Here is a 22660-nt window from a genome sequence, read left to right on the forward strand (position 1 = left end):
ATATTTTACAATAAGAGACAGATGATACTTTTTGGTTTCCTGATTTACTACAAGATTCTATTATGACAAATTTACTATATATTACAGTTGGTAGCCTGCCATTAACTAAAACTGAAGGCATAATGCCCAACAGAGAACAAATCTATTAGAGGAAAAATTGGGGTTCTCTTTGTAGGCTGCAACACTCTAAAGGCTGAAATGCTACACACTTATTTTCTGGCCAGGCAAGCTCTACACCAGACATTCGCATTGTTTCACATTAACCTGTGCCAAAATTCCCAACACAGGGTCTCAGTTCACTACCCCTTTTTACTGACAATATGGGAAGCCTCAAAAAGGATTAATGTGGATTTTCTTGTAATCATAAAGAAATATACTATAGATATTCACTTCATAGGTGTTCTTGTTCCTGGATTTGCTCAATTCTGTCTTTATAAGACAAAAAACATACAACTAACTCACTTTAATGCTGTTATATCAGAATGTGTAACTGTGATCAATGCAAGCACCTGTGTAAAGCTCACATAGCAGATCAAACAAACTGCTATAAATAATGATTAGAATCTCTTAAAAGTTAGACATGACAAAGGTTGACTGACTGCTAAGTGATGTAAATCCCAAGAAAAGGTATGAACTGTACTTCATTTTCAAGATCTCAGTCTTTAAGTTAAGAATAAGGCAAGCTTCCTTTCATTCTATCATCTTACCAAGTAATGTTGGGAAGAGGGGGGCAGTGGAAGACAGGAGTGGACAGAAGTTTGAAGAGGAAAAGACAGGGCAAACCAAAACTCTGAGATTTCTGGTACTTTTGTCCAATGGTCAAAACTTAAAACAATAACATCTTAGGCTCACTACAACACAGATATTTTTACAGGGGTACAATGACAAAAATATTCACATAAATCCTTTCATCCCCAAAGTCAGATGATAACCACAAACTCTTATTTTAAAAACAACAAAGGTATCAGCTTGCTATAGACAGTCAACATTTGGAGGCAGTAGCTTCTCCTAAAAACAGATGGGGGACAGGCAGCAAACAGGACCCGCACCAGATTCTCTATCATATCACCATGTCTCTTCATGCTCTGACAGTCAAAAGCCAGAAGAGCCAAAATGTTTCCATATTCACAAGATGGGACACAGTAGAGAAAATGTAATAATTCATTTTATCTTCCTCAAAGTTTCTTATTTTAAAACAATGTAAAAAAAGTTTCATATGGTACTATATAGTACTACTTGTTAAGTCCTGCTTCCCTATTTCCCTTATATATTAATAATACACAGTTTTATATAGTTTCTCTTCTTTTAAGATTTTATTTATTTTAGACAGAGGAGGAGGGAGGAAGAAAGGGAGAGAAACATCAATGCATGCATGGTTGCCGCTTGCACACTCCCTCCTGGGGACCTGACCTGGCCCGCAACCCAGGCATGTGCCCTGACTAGGAATCGAACTGGAGGCCCTTTTGTTCACAAGTCAGCACTCAATCCACTGAGCTGCACCAGCCAGGGTCAGTTTTAAATATTTTCATTAAGAAAAATTACTCAATGTGGCAATCACAGAAATGCTGCTGTAAAAAACACTACTACTTCCCATAGCAGAACCTCAAGTTTAACATTTTTGTATGAACTTCAATGTAGGTGTTTCAATTTTGTGGGGAAGCAAAGCTTTTCTGATAAAAGGCATCTTGGAGTCTTTAAATTAGAAACAATGGAACTGTGAGACATTTCATTTTTTTCCTTTAGTGACCAGTAATTCAGGTAAGAAATAGTATAGGGGATGGGCTTGAGGAGTGACAAAAAAGCCAGAAAGCAAAGAAAAACAGGTTTTAAAATTTTACTTCTCAGTAACTGGCATCAAGGCATGAAGGTACATAAAACATTCTGAACAACAGAAGCACTGGAAAACAAGCATATTATGCCTAACTTTATTTGGTCAGAGGTTAGATCAGTAACCAGAAACACACCGTACTACAGGAAATGGTCAGTTTCTCTCAATTTATTACATGAACGCTAACTGTCTTCCCGTTAACAAAAACAGCCTGGACATGGGGCAGAGAAGAGCCAGAACATGACTATTAAACAGGAGTTATATGTCTGGAACCTGGGCTCTTCAAAGGTAAAATAATGAGCTGGGTTATCACAAAGGCCTCCTTGAAAATATGGATGAAGCTGAGCTACTGAGTACATGCTGATAGAACTTTCTAATTAGCCTGAAGATATCCTAGCAGCCCTTCTTTCAATTCCTTGAGGCTTTGTGGAGAGCAGACATTATTCTCCAAGCCACGGTGCATGCAAAACATCAGGCCACAATAATATGTACAGGTAAATAATGCAGTACTAAAGTAGATCAGAAAGAGCTCTGTTCTCCTAACTTACAGTGGAAACGTCCTTCAGTACGACTTTTTTCAATGCCTCAGAGTAGAGAGTTGGCCACTGAAAAGATAATGACTAAAGGTTTTGCACTGGATAACACAGGTCTAGCAGCTGGGGAAGGCAGGAAATAAAACCTGCAGCATTGTTATAATCCCAGTTGTGAGACTCCACCTAGCAGGACTCACACCAGCGAACTTCTGTCAAGATGCATCAGAAGTCTGCACTGGTACCGACACGTGAAAAGGGACTCTTGGGCAGTTTCTCTGTGAGCCCCCCAAGGTCTTCCCCAATACTCCCCCAAGGACAGAGGTTTGTCTTAGCCTCAGCCATGAGAGTGTCTGTAGTTTCCCTATCCGCCTGGTTCCAAACTGCACTGTAAACATAACAAACGGATTTATCACCCTCACAGCAAACATACTTCTGGTTTAAAATCATGAGCACCAAAAGCAGCTGAGATTGTGTGATACTCAGAAGAACCAAAGCAGCAAAGACATTCCTAGCACTCATCCTAGGCACTAATAGGAGAGTGGGCAGCACTCCGAACTTATAGGAGCTATAAGTGTACAATGTGATACATTCCTCATTCATAAAACAGGACAACTGCCTACCTCAGATGGCTGTCGTGAGGGTTAAAGTAAGTCATGTAGGAAAAACTGCTTATAAAATAGTAAGTTATTTTATACCTTAATAGAGCTTGAATTCTGCAATGTCTATTGTTAATGCTTCTTACATACTGGACAGTCCTATTTAGTCAAACAATATGCTAGCTACAAAATTTTTTTTATTGCCTACTATGTATTAGGTAGCATTTCAGGTGCTAGGGGAAAAGGATAAGGTAGGGAACGATACCTGCCCCCAACGAATCATAGGCTACATAAACCAGCCCATTATTAGCACTGCAGCAAGTACAGAATACTGATTCCAATACTGCACTTCATGGGGCTCTAGGTTCAGGTCTTCAAACCTATCATGCACACACTACTCTCACTATGAGCTCGAGGAAGGGTGAGTAGGTGAGTTTGCACTGTAAATCTTTTTTGTAAGCTAATAATGCTATTTACTGAGCAACTAGTTTGTGCTGGGTATTGTAACAGGTCACATTACATAAACTCTCTCATTTAATTTAACCTCAAACAACTTTCTCAAGTATTTATTACTCACATTTTTAAATGAAGAAACTGTCCAAAGTCACACAGTAATAGCAACTAATGGAATTAAGAATCATACACCTGACTGCCAGGCACCAAGGTCTGTGCTTTGTCCCCCATGCCTTCTTTAGCAGGAAGCATGTAATTATGGGGAAGCATTATTTTACAGGACCTTCAGGAAAAGGGTTGGGATATGGAAATACAACTGACAGCACAGCGGGGATCTTACCTGTGAAATACTAAACAATACCAAAGAGATTCACTATGTACTCTGGCCCCTGAAAATGTAACTAGTCTGCAGAGGCAGCCCTGAGAAGAGTGTGATAACCTCACCTGTCCCCATCCTCCAGTTCTCTCTGCTTTCAACCACACTTTTTTGTCCCTTTTTAAATTTTTACCCAAATGTGTGGCAAGTGAAAATGGGAAAGAGAAGGATGTGATAGACATACATAAAACAGTACATTTTGTGGGATGGTAGAAGTTGAGATTCTACAGAAAAATACTGTGAAAAAAGTTACAATGTATTTTTTTTAACTTTGAGAAAGAACATGAGTAGAGATTTTTTTAAGGGGATATCTCTCAGTCTTAAAAATTCCTGGGGCCCTAATAATCTTGTGCTTTCACCTCATGTAGCTGAGAACTGCATCAAGAGGGGGAGATCTGTCTGGTGTGCGGAATCAAGTCCCACAGAATTGTACAGCCCAGGTCTCAAATGTTCAGTTATGCTGGATCCTCAAATTTGCCCAGGAGTACACAAAACTGCTTGCACATATGAAAAAGCAAAACAAAACTGTTTTTGACAAAGCCCAAATTAGACAAAATGAGAGACTCAGAAGAGATAACAAATGAGTCAAAAGCGCTGGGAGATTAAGGAAAACAGTAAAGCAAATCTTCAGGCCATTCGAGAGAATAAGAAGTAACATGTATAGAAGAGTAGAGCCACGATGACTCTTGCACCTTGCCTATCCACGCAACAACGGTGACACCAGCCAGTAAGATTCAGCTCATAAAGAGGTCTTTGGGAGCTTGAATAACTTGACCGCAAATTCCATCCTATAACTAAAACTGGTCTTCTAGTAAGGATGCAATACACTAAGAATCTGTTTTCAGTTTCTCTAAACCAAATTAAAGTAACAAAAGCACCAGACTAAACTTAAGGGTATTGCTGAAAACAATGACAAAATCCCATGTAAGTACACAAAACCCTAAGAAAAAAGAAGCCTGACATTCTCTTAATTCTTTCAAAGACATAATAGAAGGGATGCCTACAGCTACAAGCAAACGTATAATTAATATAATCTTTGGCAATTTCGGCCTTTTTCTCATCTCTCTATACTCAAATAATTTTTAACAATACCTATAATTATAACTCTACTTAGAAATTGTTAGTTTTACACTAGGTGGGTCAAGTAGAACACAGCTTACCAGAATTAAAAGAATTATCTTGATACTTCAGAAATCATTTATAGCTCTACAGTTAATGATGAACTGAAAAGCTGTTAAAGAAATTAAGCCATTTAAGATCGGTTCTGTAGAGATGTTAGAGATACTATATACAACAAATAAAAAATAAAAAAAACACGCATAAACCCAATTATAGACTGGATGCACTTTAATTTTAAACTATAACTCATAAGTGTATCTAGTTTATTTTCTTAGGTTTGGTACAGCTAACTTGAGTTGCCTCAAAAGCTTTTTTAAAAGGAGTCTATCACATGTCTGCTAAAACTCAAAGTTCTTATGTTACTGGTAAATGTCTTTTTCTACCTTTCCCATCAACTTGAAATAAATTAAGAAACTGACCAATATTTCTCACTGCACTGGTATTTCAGGTAGGGGAGTAAGCAGGACTTACTAAATGTCTAGTGATGAAAAGTAGCAACAGGGAGTCCCCAGTGGCCCAGAGAGACCGCCCTGCTCCTAAAGTGTTGTGACAGAGAGGAGCCAGCTGGTCAACAGTCTGACACAAGAGAAGTATCACGTGGCAAGTCTCTAAGGACAGAGCTGAAAGGCAGAACAAGCTAACACGGGAGGATAAAAACCTCAGAAAAAGAAGCTCAGCTGCATCATTACTTCTCAAAACTGAATAGGTTTCCCACTCTACTTTACAAGGATGGCATTGCCATACAGGAATTCTTTTTAACTTCAGAAGAAGTTAATTTAAGGCATGATTCCCACATATACCATATTCAAAATGTTAACAGGATCCCAAAACTCCTGAGAAAATAATTTACTAAAGATAATTTATTTTAAAAATTCAATCCCCCAATTTTGATCTCTTACACTATAAAACATTTATACATGGGCAATTAAGTTAAGAATAAATCTTGTAATGTTATATATAGTTATGAGTCAAGGGCAATGTACAAATGAGTAATTTGAATACTAACTGAATAAATCTGAAAACAGTTTTGGTCCACATTTAATCCTAAAATCACACCTAATAGCCAAACCATATAGAATAGGTTGAATGGCACCAATAGCAATGCAACACTAGACAATGTAAAACAGAACACCAAAATAGTATAAAAGTTAGAGGTTAAGCCCCAAATAAGCACAGATTTTTAAATTAGCATATTTTATATCTCAAATATATATTTTTGTAAAATACAGTGATTTATGTAGTACAAAGCTGTTTAAAATACTGTAGTAACTTTTAAAATACATTTGTAAATGGCATAAGATAAACGAAGACAGTTCCTTCTTAAGTCTATAAAGCACAGTTAACACAGCATTTGAGAGGTTCTCCAGGAACAAAAACAAAACAAATATTCACATGTATGTACCTCCATCCTTCTTCTCCAATTCATCCCTAATGAGAGGGGATGTGAGGATCACCTTCAAAGTCAGCGTGGGCTCCTTGGTGTTCCGGATTATAATGGATGCCTCATCCACACACTGTTCCACTTCATATTTCTCTTCTGTGAGTTTCTGGAAGTCACCAAGATTTCAAAGACACCCAGTTAATTAGATTAAAATTTCAAAAAGTGAATGATTGCCCCTTAGTTTTCAAGTGTTATAATTAGAAATGCTATGCCAAGAGAGTAAATAAAGTCATTGCTAGTCCTTTAGAGATAACATTTCTTTTTCCTCCCAGCTTATCAGCAGACCCTTTCTCCATCCCTCAAAAAGCAACCCAATGTCAACTCTTTATACAATTATAAACAGTATTTAAATTCATTCTTTTTAATATTTGAAAGGAAAATACCAACAGCAGCATTATGTGATAAAAAGTAAATTATTATTTGTTAGATTATTACAGAGGACTATTGCAGAAAAATAAATGGCTGGGAATGCTCTTTTAACCAATATCTTTGTTGACAGGACAGCCTAAAAAGGAACTCCTACATACTAAGGACTTGTAAATTTAAGTTAAGTAGATTTTTACATAGTATTATATAAATGTCTAAAGAGAATCAAGTTAGGAATGAATAAAAAAGAATCTCTGCATAGTCACTCACCAGCATCAATTAGTATAAACAAGTAACTTCACTTCTCTCACGTGGCCTCAGAGGTCATTACAGTAGGCCTGTCACTGTGGGACACGTCATCTGACACCCACAGGGACATGTACATTGCTTCCACATACAACTATACACGATTTAAGGGCAAAACTAGAATACAGAGAAAAAGCACAAATCTGCTCACATTCATCCTGCCGGTAGTAGAGCATTAAAGATGTCCATCAGAGAATGAACCAAGCTAATTTTTTTTTATCCTGACCAGTGGATATGTTTATTGATTAGAGAGAGAAAGGAAGGGGAAGGGGAGAGGAACAGTGGGGAAGAGAGGGAGGAGGGGAGAGGCGGGGAGAAAGAGAAAGAGAGAGGGAGATATCAATGTGAGAGAGAAATATCTATCAGCGGCCTCCTGTTCAAGCCCCAGCCAGGGATCAAACCAACAACCTAGGTATGGTACCCGGATTGGGGATGGATCTTGCAACCTTTTGGTGTATAAGACAATGCTCCAACCAACTAACCACCCAGCCAGGGTACTAAATTTTTCAATTATGCATGCAGATCACCGTAAGACACATCCAAAGTAATAAACTCTTTGGTAAGAGTTTTGAACTAAAATAATTATAAGTGATTTCTAGTTTTAATCATCTTTCTCCATCCTTGCTCAAGGAAGTTCTAAAATTGCCCTAGAAAAGAATATGTAGAGAAGGCTGGTACAACCTCAATAAATTAAGGTACGTAGATAACTGAAAAGTTTTGCTGTGGTAGATGCTCAAAAAATTTTTTTCTTTTTCTTTTTTTTTTTAATCCTCACCCAAGGATATTTTCATTAATTTTTAGAGAGAGAGGAAGGGGGAGAGAGAGAGAGAAAGAAAGAGAGCAACATCAATGTGAAAGAGAAATATATACCAGGTGCCTCCCATACATGCCCCAGCTGGGTACTGAACCTGCAGCCTAGGTATGTGCCCTGACTGGGAACTGAACCCACAACCTTTTGGTATACAGGATGATGTTTCAACCAAATAAGCCACCTGGCCAGGGCCCAAAAAAATAAAAGATTTTTAAACTTATAGGAAAATAAGATCATATCAGAGATTGGTTTTCCACACAAACAGCAAGAAAACAAGGGGGAAGCAGAGAGTAAAAGTAGAAAATAATCCTTAAAATAATTTTCTGGAAAGTGATTAGTAGTAGTAGTAGTAATAATGTATGCATGTGCTTATATGTATATACTTGAGCATATGTGTGTGTACATGTATACAATTTAATGAGATGGATCTACAGTTAGATCCCCATTTTATCTGGGCACCTTTTCCCACCTTCCTATAGTAATGGATCTAACAATCATACAAAGCAGCTGGTTTCACTGTTGGTAACTTTACCCACTACATTTAACTGAAGCGTTTCTCATCATTTCCCTTATTGATCTTACGAGTTCAGGCCTCTTTTACTTTCTCCAAGAAGCCCTTCAAAGACCTAAAACTATTTGTGTCTCCTTTAGTCTTCTCTTGCCTAAAAAGGCCCAGTGTCTTTAAATTTGAACTGGCTTACACAGCCGGCACTCTCTCCTGCATCCCTCCCTTGAACACTTGTTAGCTCGACAACAGCATTTCAAAATTGTGGTGCCCAGAAATAAAGACCCTCACTCAGGAAGGGGGAAAAGTGCATAGTTCTCACAGTTGTAGTCTGCACAGAGAAAGCTCTGTTTATGAAGACTGAAGCTCCTATAGCTTCAATACTGGAGAAACGTGACAGACTTCTCGAATAAGAATTTAGATTTATTACAGCACTGGTTGTCAACCCCTTTTCACTGACACATGAGGAATATGACCAGTCTCATGAGAAAGAAGACTCACTTTTTGAACTTCTGATCAAGATGGAGGCATAGGTAAACATACCTCACCTCCTCACACAACTACAACAAAAATTACAACAATAACCTTGGCTGATGTGGCTCAGTGGGTTGATTGCCGGCCTGCAAACCAAAAGATTGTCGGTTCGATTCCCAGTCAGGGCACGTGCCTGGGTTGGGGGCCAGGACCCTGGCTGGGGGCGTGTGAGAGGCAACAGATCAATGTGCCTCTCACATGCTAATGTTTCTCTCCCTCTCTTTGTCCCTCCCCCCTCTCTAAAAGTAATAAATAAAACCTTAAAAACTACAGTATACTACAAAACAAATATAATCCAGAACTGGAGGAAATTGAGCTCTATAAAAGTCCGACAATCAAGGATTTAAAGAAGTCACATTCATCTAGACAGGTAGGAGGGGTGAGGTGCAGAGACACTCGGAGAGGCATGGTGACAGGAAGTGGTACAGAGAGGTGTGGAGACATGCGGAGATGTAGTATGAGTGACCCCACATCTACCTGTGGTGGATAAAAATTGGGAGGGATACCTCAGGAGTGAGGAAGCCCAGCCCCAGACTAGACCACCCAGCTCAGGGTTCCAGTACCCATAACTTCTGGTTGTAAAAACCAGTGGGGATTGGGGTGGGGGAAGAAACACCTCTTAAAGGGCCCACAACAGACTTAGGACTTACACAGACTCACCCTCTAGAGGACTTACACACCACCCTCTAGAATTCAGGACCACAGCAACAGTTGGAAGGGCACAAGTGTAATACAGGGAGAAATTGAAGTGACTGCCAACAGGGCAAGTCCAGGAGACAGCTTCCTCCCAGGCAAAATTCTAGAGGCCTGGCAGCTGCAATGTCCCCTCTCTGAGCTCTCCCCAACACAGAGCCAGAGAATGGTGACATGGGTTGCCCCGCCCTGGAGGTCACCTAAGGCTCTGCCCCATACAACTTACAGGTGTGCTTTTCTACAATAGGCCATGCTACTAAGACAGTGTGTCAAAGCAGCTCTACCTGATACAGAGAAACACAGGAAGGCTGCCAAATTGAGGAGGCAAAGAAATAGGCCCAAATGAAAGACAGAACAAAGCTCCAGAAAAAGAACAAAATGAAATGGAGATAAGCAACCTATCAGATGCAAAGTTCTAAACTGGTTATCAGGATACTCAAGGAACTCATTGGGTACTTCAACAGCATAAACACAACCCAAGCAAAAGTGAAGGTTTACAGAACATGAAATAAAGAAAAATCTATAGGGAACCAACAGTAAAGGGGATGAAGTTGAGAATCAAATCAATGACCTGGAATATAAGAAAGCAAAAAACCACCACACACAGAAAAACAAGAAAAAAAGAATTAAAAAAAAAATGAGGATAGGCCAAGGAGCCTCTGAGATATCTTCAAATGTACCAACATCTGAATAATAGGGGTGCCAGAAAGAGAAGAGGAAGAGCAAGAAATTGAAAACTTATTTGAACAAATAATGAAAGAAAACTTCCCTAATTTGATGAAGGACATAGACATACAAGTTCAGGAAGCACAGAGAGTCCCAAACAAGATGAACCCAAAAAGAACCAGACCAAGACATATCATAATTAAAATGGCAAAAGTTAAAGATAAAGACAATCTTGAAAGCAGCAAGAGAAAAGCAGATAGTTACCTACAAAGGAGTTCCTGTAAGACTACTAGCTGATTTCTCAAAATAAACTGTGAGGTCAAGAAGGGACTGGCAAGAAGTATTCAAAGTGATGAAAAGCAAGGGCCTACAACCCAGATTACTCTGTCCAGCAAAGATATCACTTAGAATTGAAGGACAGATAAAGTGCTTCCCCAACAAGGTAAAACTAAAGGAGTGCATCAACACCAAGCCAGTATTGTATGGCATGCTAAAGGGAATTCTATCAGAAAAAGATTAAAATTATGAACATTAAAGTGGCAAGAAATTCACAATTATCAACAATTGAATCTAAAAAACAAAATAAGCAAACAAGCAGAAGAGGAACAGAATCATAGATATAGAGATAATTTGGAGGGTTATTAGTTGGGAGGGCCAGGGGGAGAATAGAGAAAAGGTACAGGGATTAAGAAGTATAATCAGTAGGTGCAAAATAGACAGAGGGGTGTTAAGAACAGTATAGGAAATGGAGTAGCCAAAGAACTTACATGCATGAACCATGGACATGAATTAAGGGTGGTGGGGATTGCTGGAGGGCATGGGGTACTGGGTGGAGAGGGAGGCAAATGGGGAAAAGTTGGGACAGCTGTAACAGTGTAATCAATAAATTTTTTTAAATAAAAAAAAAAAGAAATAAGACTCACTAAAGGGAACAAAAAGGGGGATAAGATGGTTGTGAAAAAGCCTCTAATATCCAATCACTTGATTACTACTTTATTATAGATTTAAGAGTAACAATGTTCACTTTACCAAAAGCAGAAATACAGATTAAATTTTTAAGCATTAAAAAAGATCATGGAAACAAGATGGATTTTATTAACATCCTACTAACAAAAAGTACAATTAGCCAGAACCCATTACTGAGCTTTCTGTTTCCTAAAACTTTATTGTACTCCGTGTGGCGTATTGCTTTCCCTCTTCTAAATGATCACAAAGGGCTTTAAATTTCTTTTTTAAGAAATAAATTTAACCCTTGCCCTGGATGAGTGGCTCAGTTGGTTGAAGCATCATCCTGTACACCAAAAGGTTGTGAGTTTTGATTCCTAATCAGGGTACATCCCTAGGTTCCAGGGCATGTACTGTAGGCAACCAATCAATGCTTCTCTCTCACATGGATGTATCTCTCTCTCTCTCTTCCCCCTCCCTTCCTCTCTCTCTCTCAAAACAATAAAACATTTCCTTGGGTGAGGATTAAGAATAAGTACACAAACAAATAAATAAATAATAAAAAAGAAATTTAACCTTAAGAAAGACCAGAAACATTTCTTCATCAGAATCAAAAATGGAAAAGCCAAATGTTTGTCAGTCAATTAAAAAACTGTATCTTGGCTGGTGTGGCTCAGCAGATTGAGTGCCAGCCTATAAACCAAAAGGACACTGGTTCAATTCCCAGTCAGGGCACATGCCTGGGTTGTAAGTCAGGTCTCCAGCTGGGGTTTGGCAAGAGGCAACCAACTGATATTTCACTCACATATCATGTTTCTCTCCCTCTCTTTTTCCCTCCCTTCCCCTTTCTCTAAAAATAAATACATTAACAAAATCTTTTAAAAACTGTATCTTAAGTTCTAAGGCAGAATGATAAAATAAGATAATAGCTCCAAAAATTAATATAGGGGAATGTGTCAACAAGTAACACAATTGGCCAGGTGGTTCAGTTAGTTGAACTGTCGTCCCATACACTGAAAGGTTGCAGTTCAATCCCTAGTCAGGGCACATACCTAGGATGCAGGTTCAATCCCTGGTCAGGCAGCATACAGCAGGCAACCAATCAACATTTCTTTCTCACCTCAGTGTTTCTTTCTTCCTCTTTCTCTCTCCCCCCTCCCCCTTCATCCTATCTCTGTAAATCAATAAAAATATCCTCAAGTAAGGATTTTTTTTTTAATGCTAGATTCAAAAACCAGAAAAGATGGTTCTGGCATTCAGGTTGTAAAAATGAAAGAAAATGACCCACTAACAAAGCTAATAAAAACAACTTCAAAATTTCTATTACTTGGAAAAAAAAAGGAACCTTTTCATAAAATACAAATTAAAACACCAACTAAGAAAAGAGAACTTTCAACAACTCAGAGTTTGGACCTTGTGCACTGATATCTATTTACTTCACATGGACACAAGGACTAACTGATATAAATCATCATCGAAAAGCTACAATCCAATGCGATCACAGATAACACATTTGAAACTGAAAGATGATCTTGGCTTCCCAGTGAGTGATGCAACTGGTCCTCAGGGGAGGCTGGCAGAGCAGGCTGGCAGAGCCAGTCCTAGCGTTGCCTCCAGCCCTGAGGAGCTTTCAGCCTCTACCTGCATCCTTCAAGAACCATGCTAACATTAAAATTTTCTACATGTATCACATGGTGTGAAAAAGGTTTGAAAACAAGGAATTAACAGTGACTTTCTATTAACAGATGAATGGATGACTGTTAAATCAACTGAGTGTTCAATACTGAAAGTTATCTCCCTGACTGGTGTGGCTCAGTGGATTGGGCATCACCCTGCAAACTGAAATCCTGCTGGTTTGATTCCTGGTCAGGGCACATGCCTGAGTTGTGGGCCAGGTCCCTGGTTGTGGGCATGTGAGGCAACCAATCAAAGTTTCTCTCCCTCATTTTCTCCCTCCCTTCCCCTCTTTCTAAAGGTAAGTAAATAAAATCTGGAAAAAAATATTATCATCTATGGGAAAAAAAAGTTATCATCTATGCAGATCTCCAGTTGTCTAGGCTTTTTTTTTTCTTGCCTTTGGTAAAACTGGTTTCCTTACATATCATTTTTCTTAAAGTCCCAGTAGGCTCTTTTCGATCTTTTAATTCTTTTCTGCATTACACCAGCCCTTCCAAGAGTTTCACAATGCTGAGAGACCTGGTCCAGAAAACAACAAGACTCTCAGCAAGATACATCTGAAAAATTTAAGACTGTACCTTAACAGCCATCTTAATTTTGATGAATGTATCCAGAGAACTAATCACCAGAAAGTTGCTTTAAATGAGATGGAAGAGTCACTGGCCCAGAGCAGCCGTATTCCTTTTGTCTGCACTCTTCACCAACCAATTTCTTGTTGAATTCAAAATCACTACCTATTTTCACCTTTTTACAAATTCTCCTAGAGGTGTAATTAAACTGTACTCACCTGAATCTGAATGGGAAGATTATCTTTGACTGTATTTAACAGGGTCTCTGTGGGTTTGTCTTTGCACATTAAAACCAGCTCCAAGTCCATATCATCTTTAATCAGCAAGCCCTTTGCAACCAGGCCAATCCTCATTACACCACACAACGTCCGACCACCTTGATCCCTAAAAATAAAAGTCTGAATGATTACTTTCACAACCCATTTCCCAAGAAATTTAACGTAACTTGGCTTCCTGGACATCCATATGAATTGGTAAGGGGGTACATCAATCCAGATATACAAAGTTCCATAAAATTAAGTCTCTGATTTGAAGCTCATAAAATATCTTCCCTAAGGAATCAATGGGGAACATACTGCAGACTACAAATTTAAAAATTTTTTTCATTATTATTCAGGAAAATCCAAAAATACTACATCTCCTTAAACACTGTTTCAAAAAACCTATTATCTTTTAATTGGTAACTAAAGGATCTATGAGAAACATGAACATCATGGTGGACTAAGAAAGCATCAGGCCGAAAATCCAAACGCCCTGGACTCGACTCCCAGTGATGCCTGCTGGAGCAGCACCCACAAGTGGCTGCCGGCTAGATGAGCCTTCGCTCGTCCCTTCTAGTTGAATCATTCTCTGAATACACAAAGGTTTATGGGGAAAGCAGAATAATGGGATAAAAAGCAACAAGCTGAGGAAAGAACAGACTAAAGATAATCTGCCAGGAATACATTTCAAACCCAGCGTCAGCTAAAAGAAAAAACACTCAAGAACATCAAGTCATGAGTGGTGCAAAGAACAAGGATAGCATCTCTCCTTGATTTTAAGTTTCTACTGATTCACTTTCCATAATCACAGTGAAACCCTAACTACACTGAGCAGTCGATCAACAAGTAAGCAAACGTCTGAGTATGGAAACTATGCTAAAAGAGATCCAACCACTCCTGCGTCCGAGGCTTACACTGTGGTTAAGCACAAAAGCAGTAACCTGTTTAAAAGGGGAAGAAGAAAGTAACATCTGAGAACAAACTGCATGCCACAATTCTCATTTCAACTTAAACTCAAACAAGCCTTCACCTGAAAGACAAGAAGTGTGAATCTCAGAGAAGCCAATTAATTGTTCGGGCTCACACAGAGAGCAAAATGGTAAAGCCTGGATTCACACTCAAGTTGGTCTGACCACTGCACTCAGGTTCTTTACATTATTATGGTTGAGTCTCAGGTATAAGGAGGGAGAAGTCTAAATTAGAAAGGTCAAACGAAGCAACCTGAAAATCTGACTTCGCCTAGTCTTGACTCGGTTAGATAGAAAAAAGGTCATTCCAGCTGAAGGCAAAGAATCAGCAGAGTTGGGCGAAAGTCAGCAGAATGAATAATGAACTAGAGGAAGGAGAGAAAACAAATTGTGGAAATGGAAACAAGACAGTCAATTATAAACAACCCAGTCACTGGTTCAGTGCCTGGCATACCTTACAGATTCAATAAATAGTAAATTAATAAAAAAAAGTTTAAAAATGGTAATAAAAGTATACAAAAAAATAAAAAGCATTTTAAAGCAAGTGACCCAAACATAGGGAATTATTTAATATTAAGAACAGAGTCAGTCATTTTTAATTTTTTCCCTAGGTATCCCTGTCCTCTCATACTCTCATTCTCCCAAATCTAGTAACAGTTTATAAATTCCCCTCCATAACCACCTCTGAACCACTGCTTTCAAATCAGTTTCTTTTCAGCTGTTACAGTACCTCAATAATGTCTTTTTATTGGCCTTATTGACTAACCTCTGCCATCTCCAACCTACTGTATACAGTGTCCTGCAACCAGGATGATCTTCCAGAAGCAATGCACAAATAGCACCTTCCTTGTTACTTTCTCGGCATCCCACTGAACACTTAGACATTTGGCATATAGAGAGGCAGTTTAAAAGACAGTGTGACTTCCCAGTTTGAATCCTGGCTCTGCTACTTACTGTTTAATACTAGACAAATTACCAATTCCTTGGCTTTTTGAGCCTGCTTTCCCATTTGTAAAAAAGAAATAATACCTTACACTCAGACTAGTACTGAGAATATCATTTAATTTAATGTAAGTAATGAGCCTGGCATATATTAATAGCTCAATAAATAGTAGCTGTTAACCCTTCAACAGTCCCTATACTTTCTCACACCTAGATCCCTGCTGACATTTTTTTTCTTCCACTTTTACTATCTGTGCCAAAGCCCTACCCATCCTCTAAATCAACTGTAAATGCTACCTCCTTCATAAAATTTTTTCTGATCTCCAAAACCAGCACATAATCTCTCCCCGCTGTGTACTTTTACATTTTAGTCACAGGAAATCGAAGCAAAGATGCTAAGAAACTGCATCTGGAATTGACAGACTTAAATACGAATCCTGGCTCCACTGCACACACTCATTAAGTGACCTGAAGCATGTTAAAGTTTGTTAATGATTCTACATCACTTTTTTTGTAAGCAAATCTGAAGCAGTGGAAATTTCATAAGTAAAATAGGGGCAGAGTAGGGGGGTAATAATAACAGGGACCAGTAGATTTATTGTATGTAATGTGGAAAATAATTGGCACTCAATATATAGTAGCTATTATTAACTAGCCATTATTAGATCACTTATTCTGTATCATAATTATGATATACTTGACCTTCTCATGTAGAAGACAGCATGACTAAGCAGGGAAACTAAGTCCTAATTCAGTCCTGAAGTTGAATAATGAATTTGAATATAGAAGGTGTTGTAAAGCAAGCAACCCAAACATAGGAAATAAAATTAAGAAGAGAGCCCTGGCTGGTGTAGCTCAGTGGATTGAGCTCCAGACTTTGAAGCAAAGGGTTGCTGGTTCAATTCCCAGTCGGCACATGCCTGGGTTGTGGGCCAGGTCCCCAGTGAGGGGCGCATGAGGGGCAAACACACATTGATGTTTCTCTCCCTGTCTATCTTCCTCCCTTCCCCTCTCTCTAAAAATATAATCTTAAAAAAAATCAAATTAAGAAGAGAATCCTAGTATTCCTCATAATACAAATAGTGGAACCCTGTGCTACTCAACTTTTGAGTCAGATTGTAAAAAGGTAAAATAAAAGCTGCCTGACAATAGAAGGTTCTTAATAACTAGCTAGCCCTCACCCATCTTGCGCCCTCTGCAGTACTCAGCACATACCAGGAGCACAGTGTGTGTCTATCATCAAACACAGTTTTGTTCCTGGGCGATATGCCTGCCTCTAGCGTGTACAAAATAGGGACACAGTCACTCTGCACAACTCGAGTTTCACCAGGTGGGAAGAAACACAGACAAGTGCTCTCAACCTGTGACTATTCCACAAAATAGAAAGACTTTACAGACAGCCAAGAGCATCCACACAGAAAACTATATTTAAAAATCCAAATGAACGTGTGGAGTACATTATCTTTTAAAAACCTTTCAAACAGGGACCTGATCCAGTTAGGCAAAAGTCTACTGGAGCACTTTCCAAAGGTCTCCTGAACCATGAGAACAAACAGAAGATGCATTAAAAAGGCATGAATTCCACTAAAAAAGGAAACCACTTAAAAATGGTAAAAATGGTAACCCTTATGTTATATATTTTACAATTTTGGAAAAGTTTTAAAAGGCACACATTCCAAAGTACAATGTAAATATGGAGTGTATGAAGATTTAATTTACGCAGAGATGGGAAATACAGAACTAGATCATTAGATAATATTACTAAGTAACATGAACCCCATAATTTGACAGTGTCTTTTTTAAAGCCATAATATGTGAGAAAGACTGAATTACTGTCAAGAACCTTGAGGCTGACAAGACTACATCTAGATACAATGTATATATTACCTGTAAACCATTAACAAAGTCAAGGAATTAATGTTCTTCAACTAAAAACTGATACAGATTATCTTTCATCTGAAAATGAAAAGGTTCCACTATCTTTCTGTGAAGAAATCAATTTGTCAATACTTCCCTATTATTATCGACTAACATACTGATTTAGAATTAAAGCTGGGAAAATTTTCTATAACCTCTAGTCTCAACTTACAAATATTAGCCAAAATACTGTTTTTAAGTCTATTAACACAGTGCAAATGAGCTTCACCTCTCTCAGTCAGTCATACACTCATTCCAGGCAGAACGACACTGCTCCAAACAGTAACTCAAAGCCCAGCACAGCACGAAAAATCCCATCGTCGGACTCCAGTTATCATCAGCGTCTTCTCACTTGTCTCTTACTATTATCACAGCACTGAGAACACTCTGCTCTGACTGTTGAAGGATCTGGCTCCCAGCAGGCCTTCTTGCATCTACAAATATCCACTGAGCATTTATTATCTTGAACACACTGTTGGGTCCTGGGAATCAATTTCCCTGTACTCTTTCTTCTGCACCAGGATTTTGAAAAACCTGACAAAAATGACATTTTATGATTTCCCCAAGCAACCAAAAACACTACAATTCATGTCCAAATTTAGGAGGGTGAAGCAAAACATGAGAAACATGACATATCACAACCTCCAAAAAGAGGAGATATCAAAGGGCTTGGTGCACTCTCAGAAAGCATCCTGACAAGCCCTTCTTTTTCCGGTCTCATCATTATTCCTTTCAAATTCCAAACTCAAGAAAATTTCCACACTTACTTCCTTGTTTACAATCATGTACATGAGAAAACCCAAGGAACACCATGTACCAAATGTAACCCGGGGGAGGGGACCTGGGCTTTTCTGGGTGCTGCAGTGAAGTGCCACAAAGGTCAGGCCACACTCACTTGGAATAGGTGTCTATGGCCTCATCCTTCTTCACTTCTGTCTCGCCCTCTGTTTTTGCTCCTTTATTTGTTTCATCCAGCCAATCTGAGACATGTTTAAGAGCACATTCAACAGTAGACACCATATTCTGAACAGCTTCAAGTTCCTCAGGAGATGGGTAGATTGTTGAATGTTTCACCATCACATGGCGATCATCATTGGCAAAAGATCTAATAGATCTCTGTCAGAAGGAGAAAGAAAACAATTACTTCAATTTAGAAAAGAAAGTTACCTGAAGTCAAGTCATAGCATTACTTGTCAAACCACTGTGAAATAGTGAATGCTGAAATAGTAAAACATTCCTCAGGAATAAGAAGTAAAACCCCTTTCTACTTAACACAGCAGAAAATTAGAGACTTTTTCATTCCTTTTTGGTAAGGTTCACCCAGGTAACACTCAGTATTATGTTGATGCTACCTTTTATTTGAACCAATGTGTTCTGAACACCACTTCAAAAAAGCTACCAACACTTCCAGCAGGATGGAGGAATAGGTGGACGCACCGTACCTCCTCGCACAACCAAGATTAGAACAACAATAATTTACAGATAGAATAACACTCAGAACTGATAGAGGATTCATCTGAATGGAAGTCGGACAGCCAAGAAGTTGAAGTAGACCCGTACATCCAGACCGGTAGGAGACGACGAGCCGGGCGGGCGCGGGGCTGGCGCGGGTCGGCGGCGCTCAGAGGTCGGGGAAAATTTGGTGTGAAATCGGCAGGACAGCCATCCGGGGCCCAAGAACGCAGCGGTGATTCCTGAGAACACAAGCTGCGGCTGGCAGACCCAGTGAGGCAGGGATTGTGGACCAGGGCAGAGCTCGCAGCCCAGGATCCCAGAAAGGGGTCTGGGCCCAGGAGAACGGAACTACCGCCATTATTCCCTCCCGCTCCCGCCCCCACCCCCGCCCCCACATATAACGTCACAATCTAGCAACTGGGGTGCCCAGCCCCTGTGAACACCTAAGGCTCCGCCCCCCACTGTAACAGGAGCGACCAGACCAAAAAAAAAAAAAGAGAGAGAGAGAGAGATGGCTGAAATAGAAGAACAAATCAGTGCCCCAGAACTCATCCTTTTGAGCGACCAAGAAATAGCCAATCTATCAGATGCGCAGTTCAAAACACTGGTGATCAGAAAGCTCACAGAATTGGTTGATTTTGGGCGCAATTTAGATGAAAGGATGCAGGTTACCATAAAAGAGATGCAGGAAGATACACGGAGGAGAGCCAATAGTGAAAGGAAGAAATATGAATCTCAAAACAATACAGTGGACCAGAATGAAGATAGAATCCACCAAGCAGGAAAGCATGATGAAATAAGAATTCAAAAAATCGAGGAAAAGCTTAAGAGCATCCAGGACACCTTTAAACGTTCCAACATCCAAATTATAGGGGTACCAGAATGGGAAGGGGAAAAGCAACAAATAGAACACCTATTTGAACAAATAATAAAGGAGAACTTCCCCATTCTGGCAAAGGAAATAGACTTCCAGGAAATCCAGGAAGCTCAGAGAGCCCCAAAGAAGTTGGACCCAAGAAGAAACACACCAAGGCACATCATAACTACACTAGCCAAGGTAAAAACGAAGGAGAGAATCCTAGAAGCAGCAAGAGATAAGGGGACAGTAACCTACAAAGGAGTTCCCATCAGACTGTCAGCTGATTTCTCCAAATAGACCTTACAGGCAAGAAGGGGCTGGAAAGAAATATTCCAAGTCGTGAAAGACAAGGACCTACATCCCAGATTGCTCTATCCAGCAAAGCTCTCATTTAGAATGGAAGGGCAGATAAAGTGCTTTTCAGATAAGGTCAAATTAAAGGAGTTCATCATCACCAAGCCCTTATTTTATGAAATGCTAAAGGGACTTATCTAAGAAAAGAAGATAAAGAAAAGACATATATAGTAAAAGGTCAGCAAACTCACAATTATTAACAACCACACCAAAAGCAAAACCAAAAGAAACTAAGTAAACAAGTAGAACAGGAACAGAACCACAGAAATGGAGGGCACATGGAGGGTTAGCAGCAGGGGGGTGGGAGAAGGAGAGAGGGGGAAAAGGTATACAGAATAAGTAGCATAGATTGTAGGTTGAAAATAGATAGGGGGAGGGCAAGAATAGTATGGGAAAGGTAGAAGCTAAAGAACTCATGACACATGGACATGAACTAAAGGGGGGAAACGTGGGTGGGAGAGGGGGTACAGGGTAGAGGGGAGAGAAGGGGGGAAATGGAACAACTGTAATAGCATAATCAATTAAAAAAAAAAAGAAAAGAAAAAAGCCACCCACATCACATATCATCTGCAAGAAACAGATCCTTCTGAGCTTTGAGAGAGTGTCTGGAAACGCGTGACGGTGACTCGTGACACCCAGTCTCTCCTTGCCAAACTGGAGATTTGTACACCTTGAAAAATTCGGATTTCATAATACAGTAAAAAATAAAATATATTACATGTAAACACAAGGAAAACTACAGACACATTAGGATACTGTTTATAATTCTGCATTTACAACTTTAGTGCAGGGCTTTAATTTTTAAAAAAGATTAGTAGGGAACATTTCAAATTCCAGAACGAAGAAAATACATACAGGGTGGGGCAAAAGCAGGTTTACAGTAGTTCATATGGAAAATAATACAATGATTAATAAACAATAATACACAAATAAATTCCAAATGTAATGCAAAAGAATCAACTTCCCAAACTAATTTACAAATGTACTGCATTCTCAATCAAAATACCCTCAGGACAGATTTATTTAATACTTGAAAACAATTGTAAAGCTCATTTGAGGGGAAAAAATCAATAAGAAATACTCTACAAAGATGGATGGGTGGTGCCATTATGCTAAAACAAAATATCAAAAATTTAAAAAGCAATAATTAAAATGACATGCTGGCCCAGAAATCAGTGATGCAGATTAAAGCCTAAAAATAGAATGAATTTCATGAAAATATAATAGGATAGATCCTTCACACTCATGAGTCATACATCAAAAAACTTTGAAAGTTTCCAAGTTTACAATTGCCATGAAGACAGTTGTACCATACAAAGCAAAATGAACAAGGACAACTTGCTGAGCTTTCGTAAAGCCGAAGTACTTTATTTAAAGGGTAGCTACAGTGTCTTTATTTATTTGAAATTATACACACCAGCAAATGGTAAATATTTGTTTTAAAGTCTTTACCACAAAACAAAATATTCAAAATTTTATCAGTATTTTTTGTTTGGGTTTGTTTGAATATAAAAATTTTAAAAATCATATGAGGGAACTAAATGGTAATGGAAAAAATACAATAAAAAATACATTTTAAAAAGGGAAAGAAATTTAAAAAATCATAGTAATCTGAACACTAGTAAATTAATACCATAGTATAACTGTCTTCTGTAAAATGAAGCAAACTACAACTTGAAAGGTAATAATAATCCTTTGAAACCCTGAATTATTATATAAAGAAGGACTAAAAGCAATCAAAAAATCTTTCTCTTCTGTAGGTAAAAATTATCTGTGTAGATTTCTTTCTTACTCAAAGTCCACACCTAGTTTTCCAACTGGAGTCTTTTGCCACAGAGAAACAAACTTTTTAATTACTTCATGAGATTTACTCATATATCCCAAAATAAGTAAAAAGAAAAAAAAAGCCATATAATGAATTAGAGCTGCTAGGTTGTTCTAGGGACTATAACTTCATTGACCTGCTCTTAAGAGAAGAAATTTTACTAATATATTTTAGTTCTGGATGATAGATAGGAAAGAAAATGTTAACTTGAGACTTTCTCTGTCATTCAGTTTTATGGTAAGTTACTAAATTACTCAGTCCCGCACACTGACCTCACCATAGTAAAATTACGAATTGCTCTGTAACAAATCCTTGGTGTCTTTCTCACAAGTAACACCGGCTGCCAATATTAAGTCCAAGAGTCAACTGAATGTGACAGGACAAGCATCACGAAGCAATGGTGAAAGGAAGAGGTAGATAAACAGTGTAACAAATTGGAGGATGATCTTATTTACCCAACTATGCTCCAAATAGATTTTTTAAGTAATAAAAAATTAAATTGTTAAAAACGATGCAGAAACAGGAAGTTCTTATTCAAATTTGAGCTCTAACAATAGGAGAAATTGAGAAAATCTACCAACCAATTATATTACATAAAAACACAAAATTCCTACATCAGAAAATCTAACTTAAATTTAAAATAATCTAGAAAAGAAATTTCC

At 38.6% G+C, this 22660-nt stretch overlaps 1 protein-coding gene across 7 annotated transcripts in view; it reads right to left on the reverse strand.

Moving 5' to 3' along the window:
* The window catches only part of LOC123823592 (spermatid perinuclear RNA binding protein), a 137944-nt gene that overhangs the window by 55432 nt on the left and 59852 nt on the right, over positions 1–22660 (reverse strand). For all 7 annotated transcript variants that reach the window (XM_045846511.1, XM_045846509.1, XM_045846510.1 and 4 more), the window contains 3 exons: positions 18401–18621; positions 13637–13802; positions 6308–6452 (listed from right to left, as the gene is read on the reverse strand). In XM_045846511.1, coding sequence (XP_045702467.1) covers positions 6308–6452; positions 13637–13802; positions 18401–18621 — 532 coding nt within the window. The remainder of the gene's footprint in view (positions 1–6307; positions 6453–13636; positions 13803–18400; positions 18622–22660) is intronic.

This window comes from Phyllostomus hastatus, unplaced genomic scaffold (assembly GCF_019186645.2).
Source record: "Phyllostomus hastatus isolate PE091 unplaced genomic scaffold, TTU_PhHast_1.1 phas_contig_495, whole genome shotgun sequence".
NCBI classification, from domain to species: domain Eukaryota; kingdom Metazoa; phylum Chordata; class Mammalia; order Chiroptera; family Phyllostomidae; genus Phyllostomus; species Phyllostomus hastatus.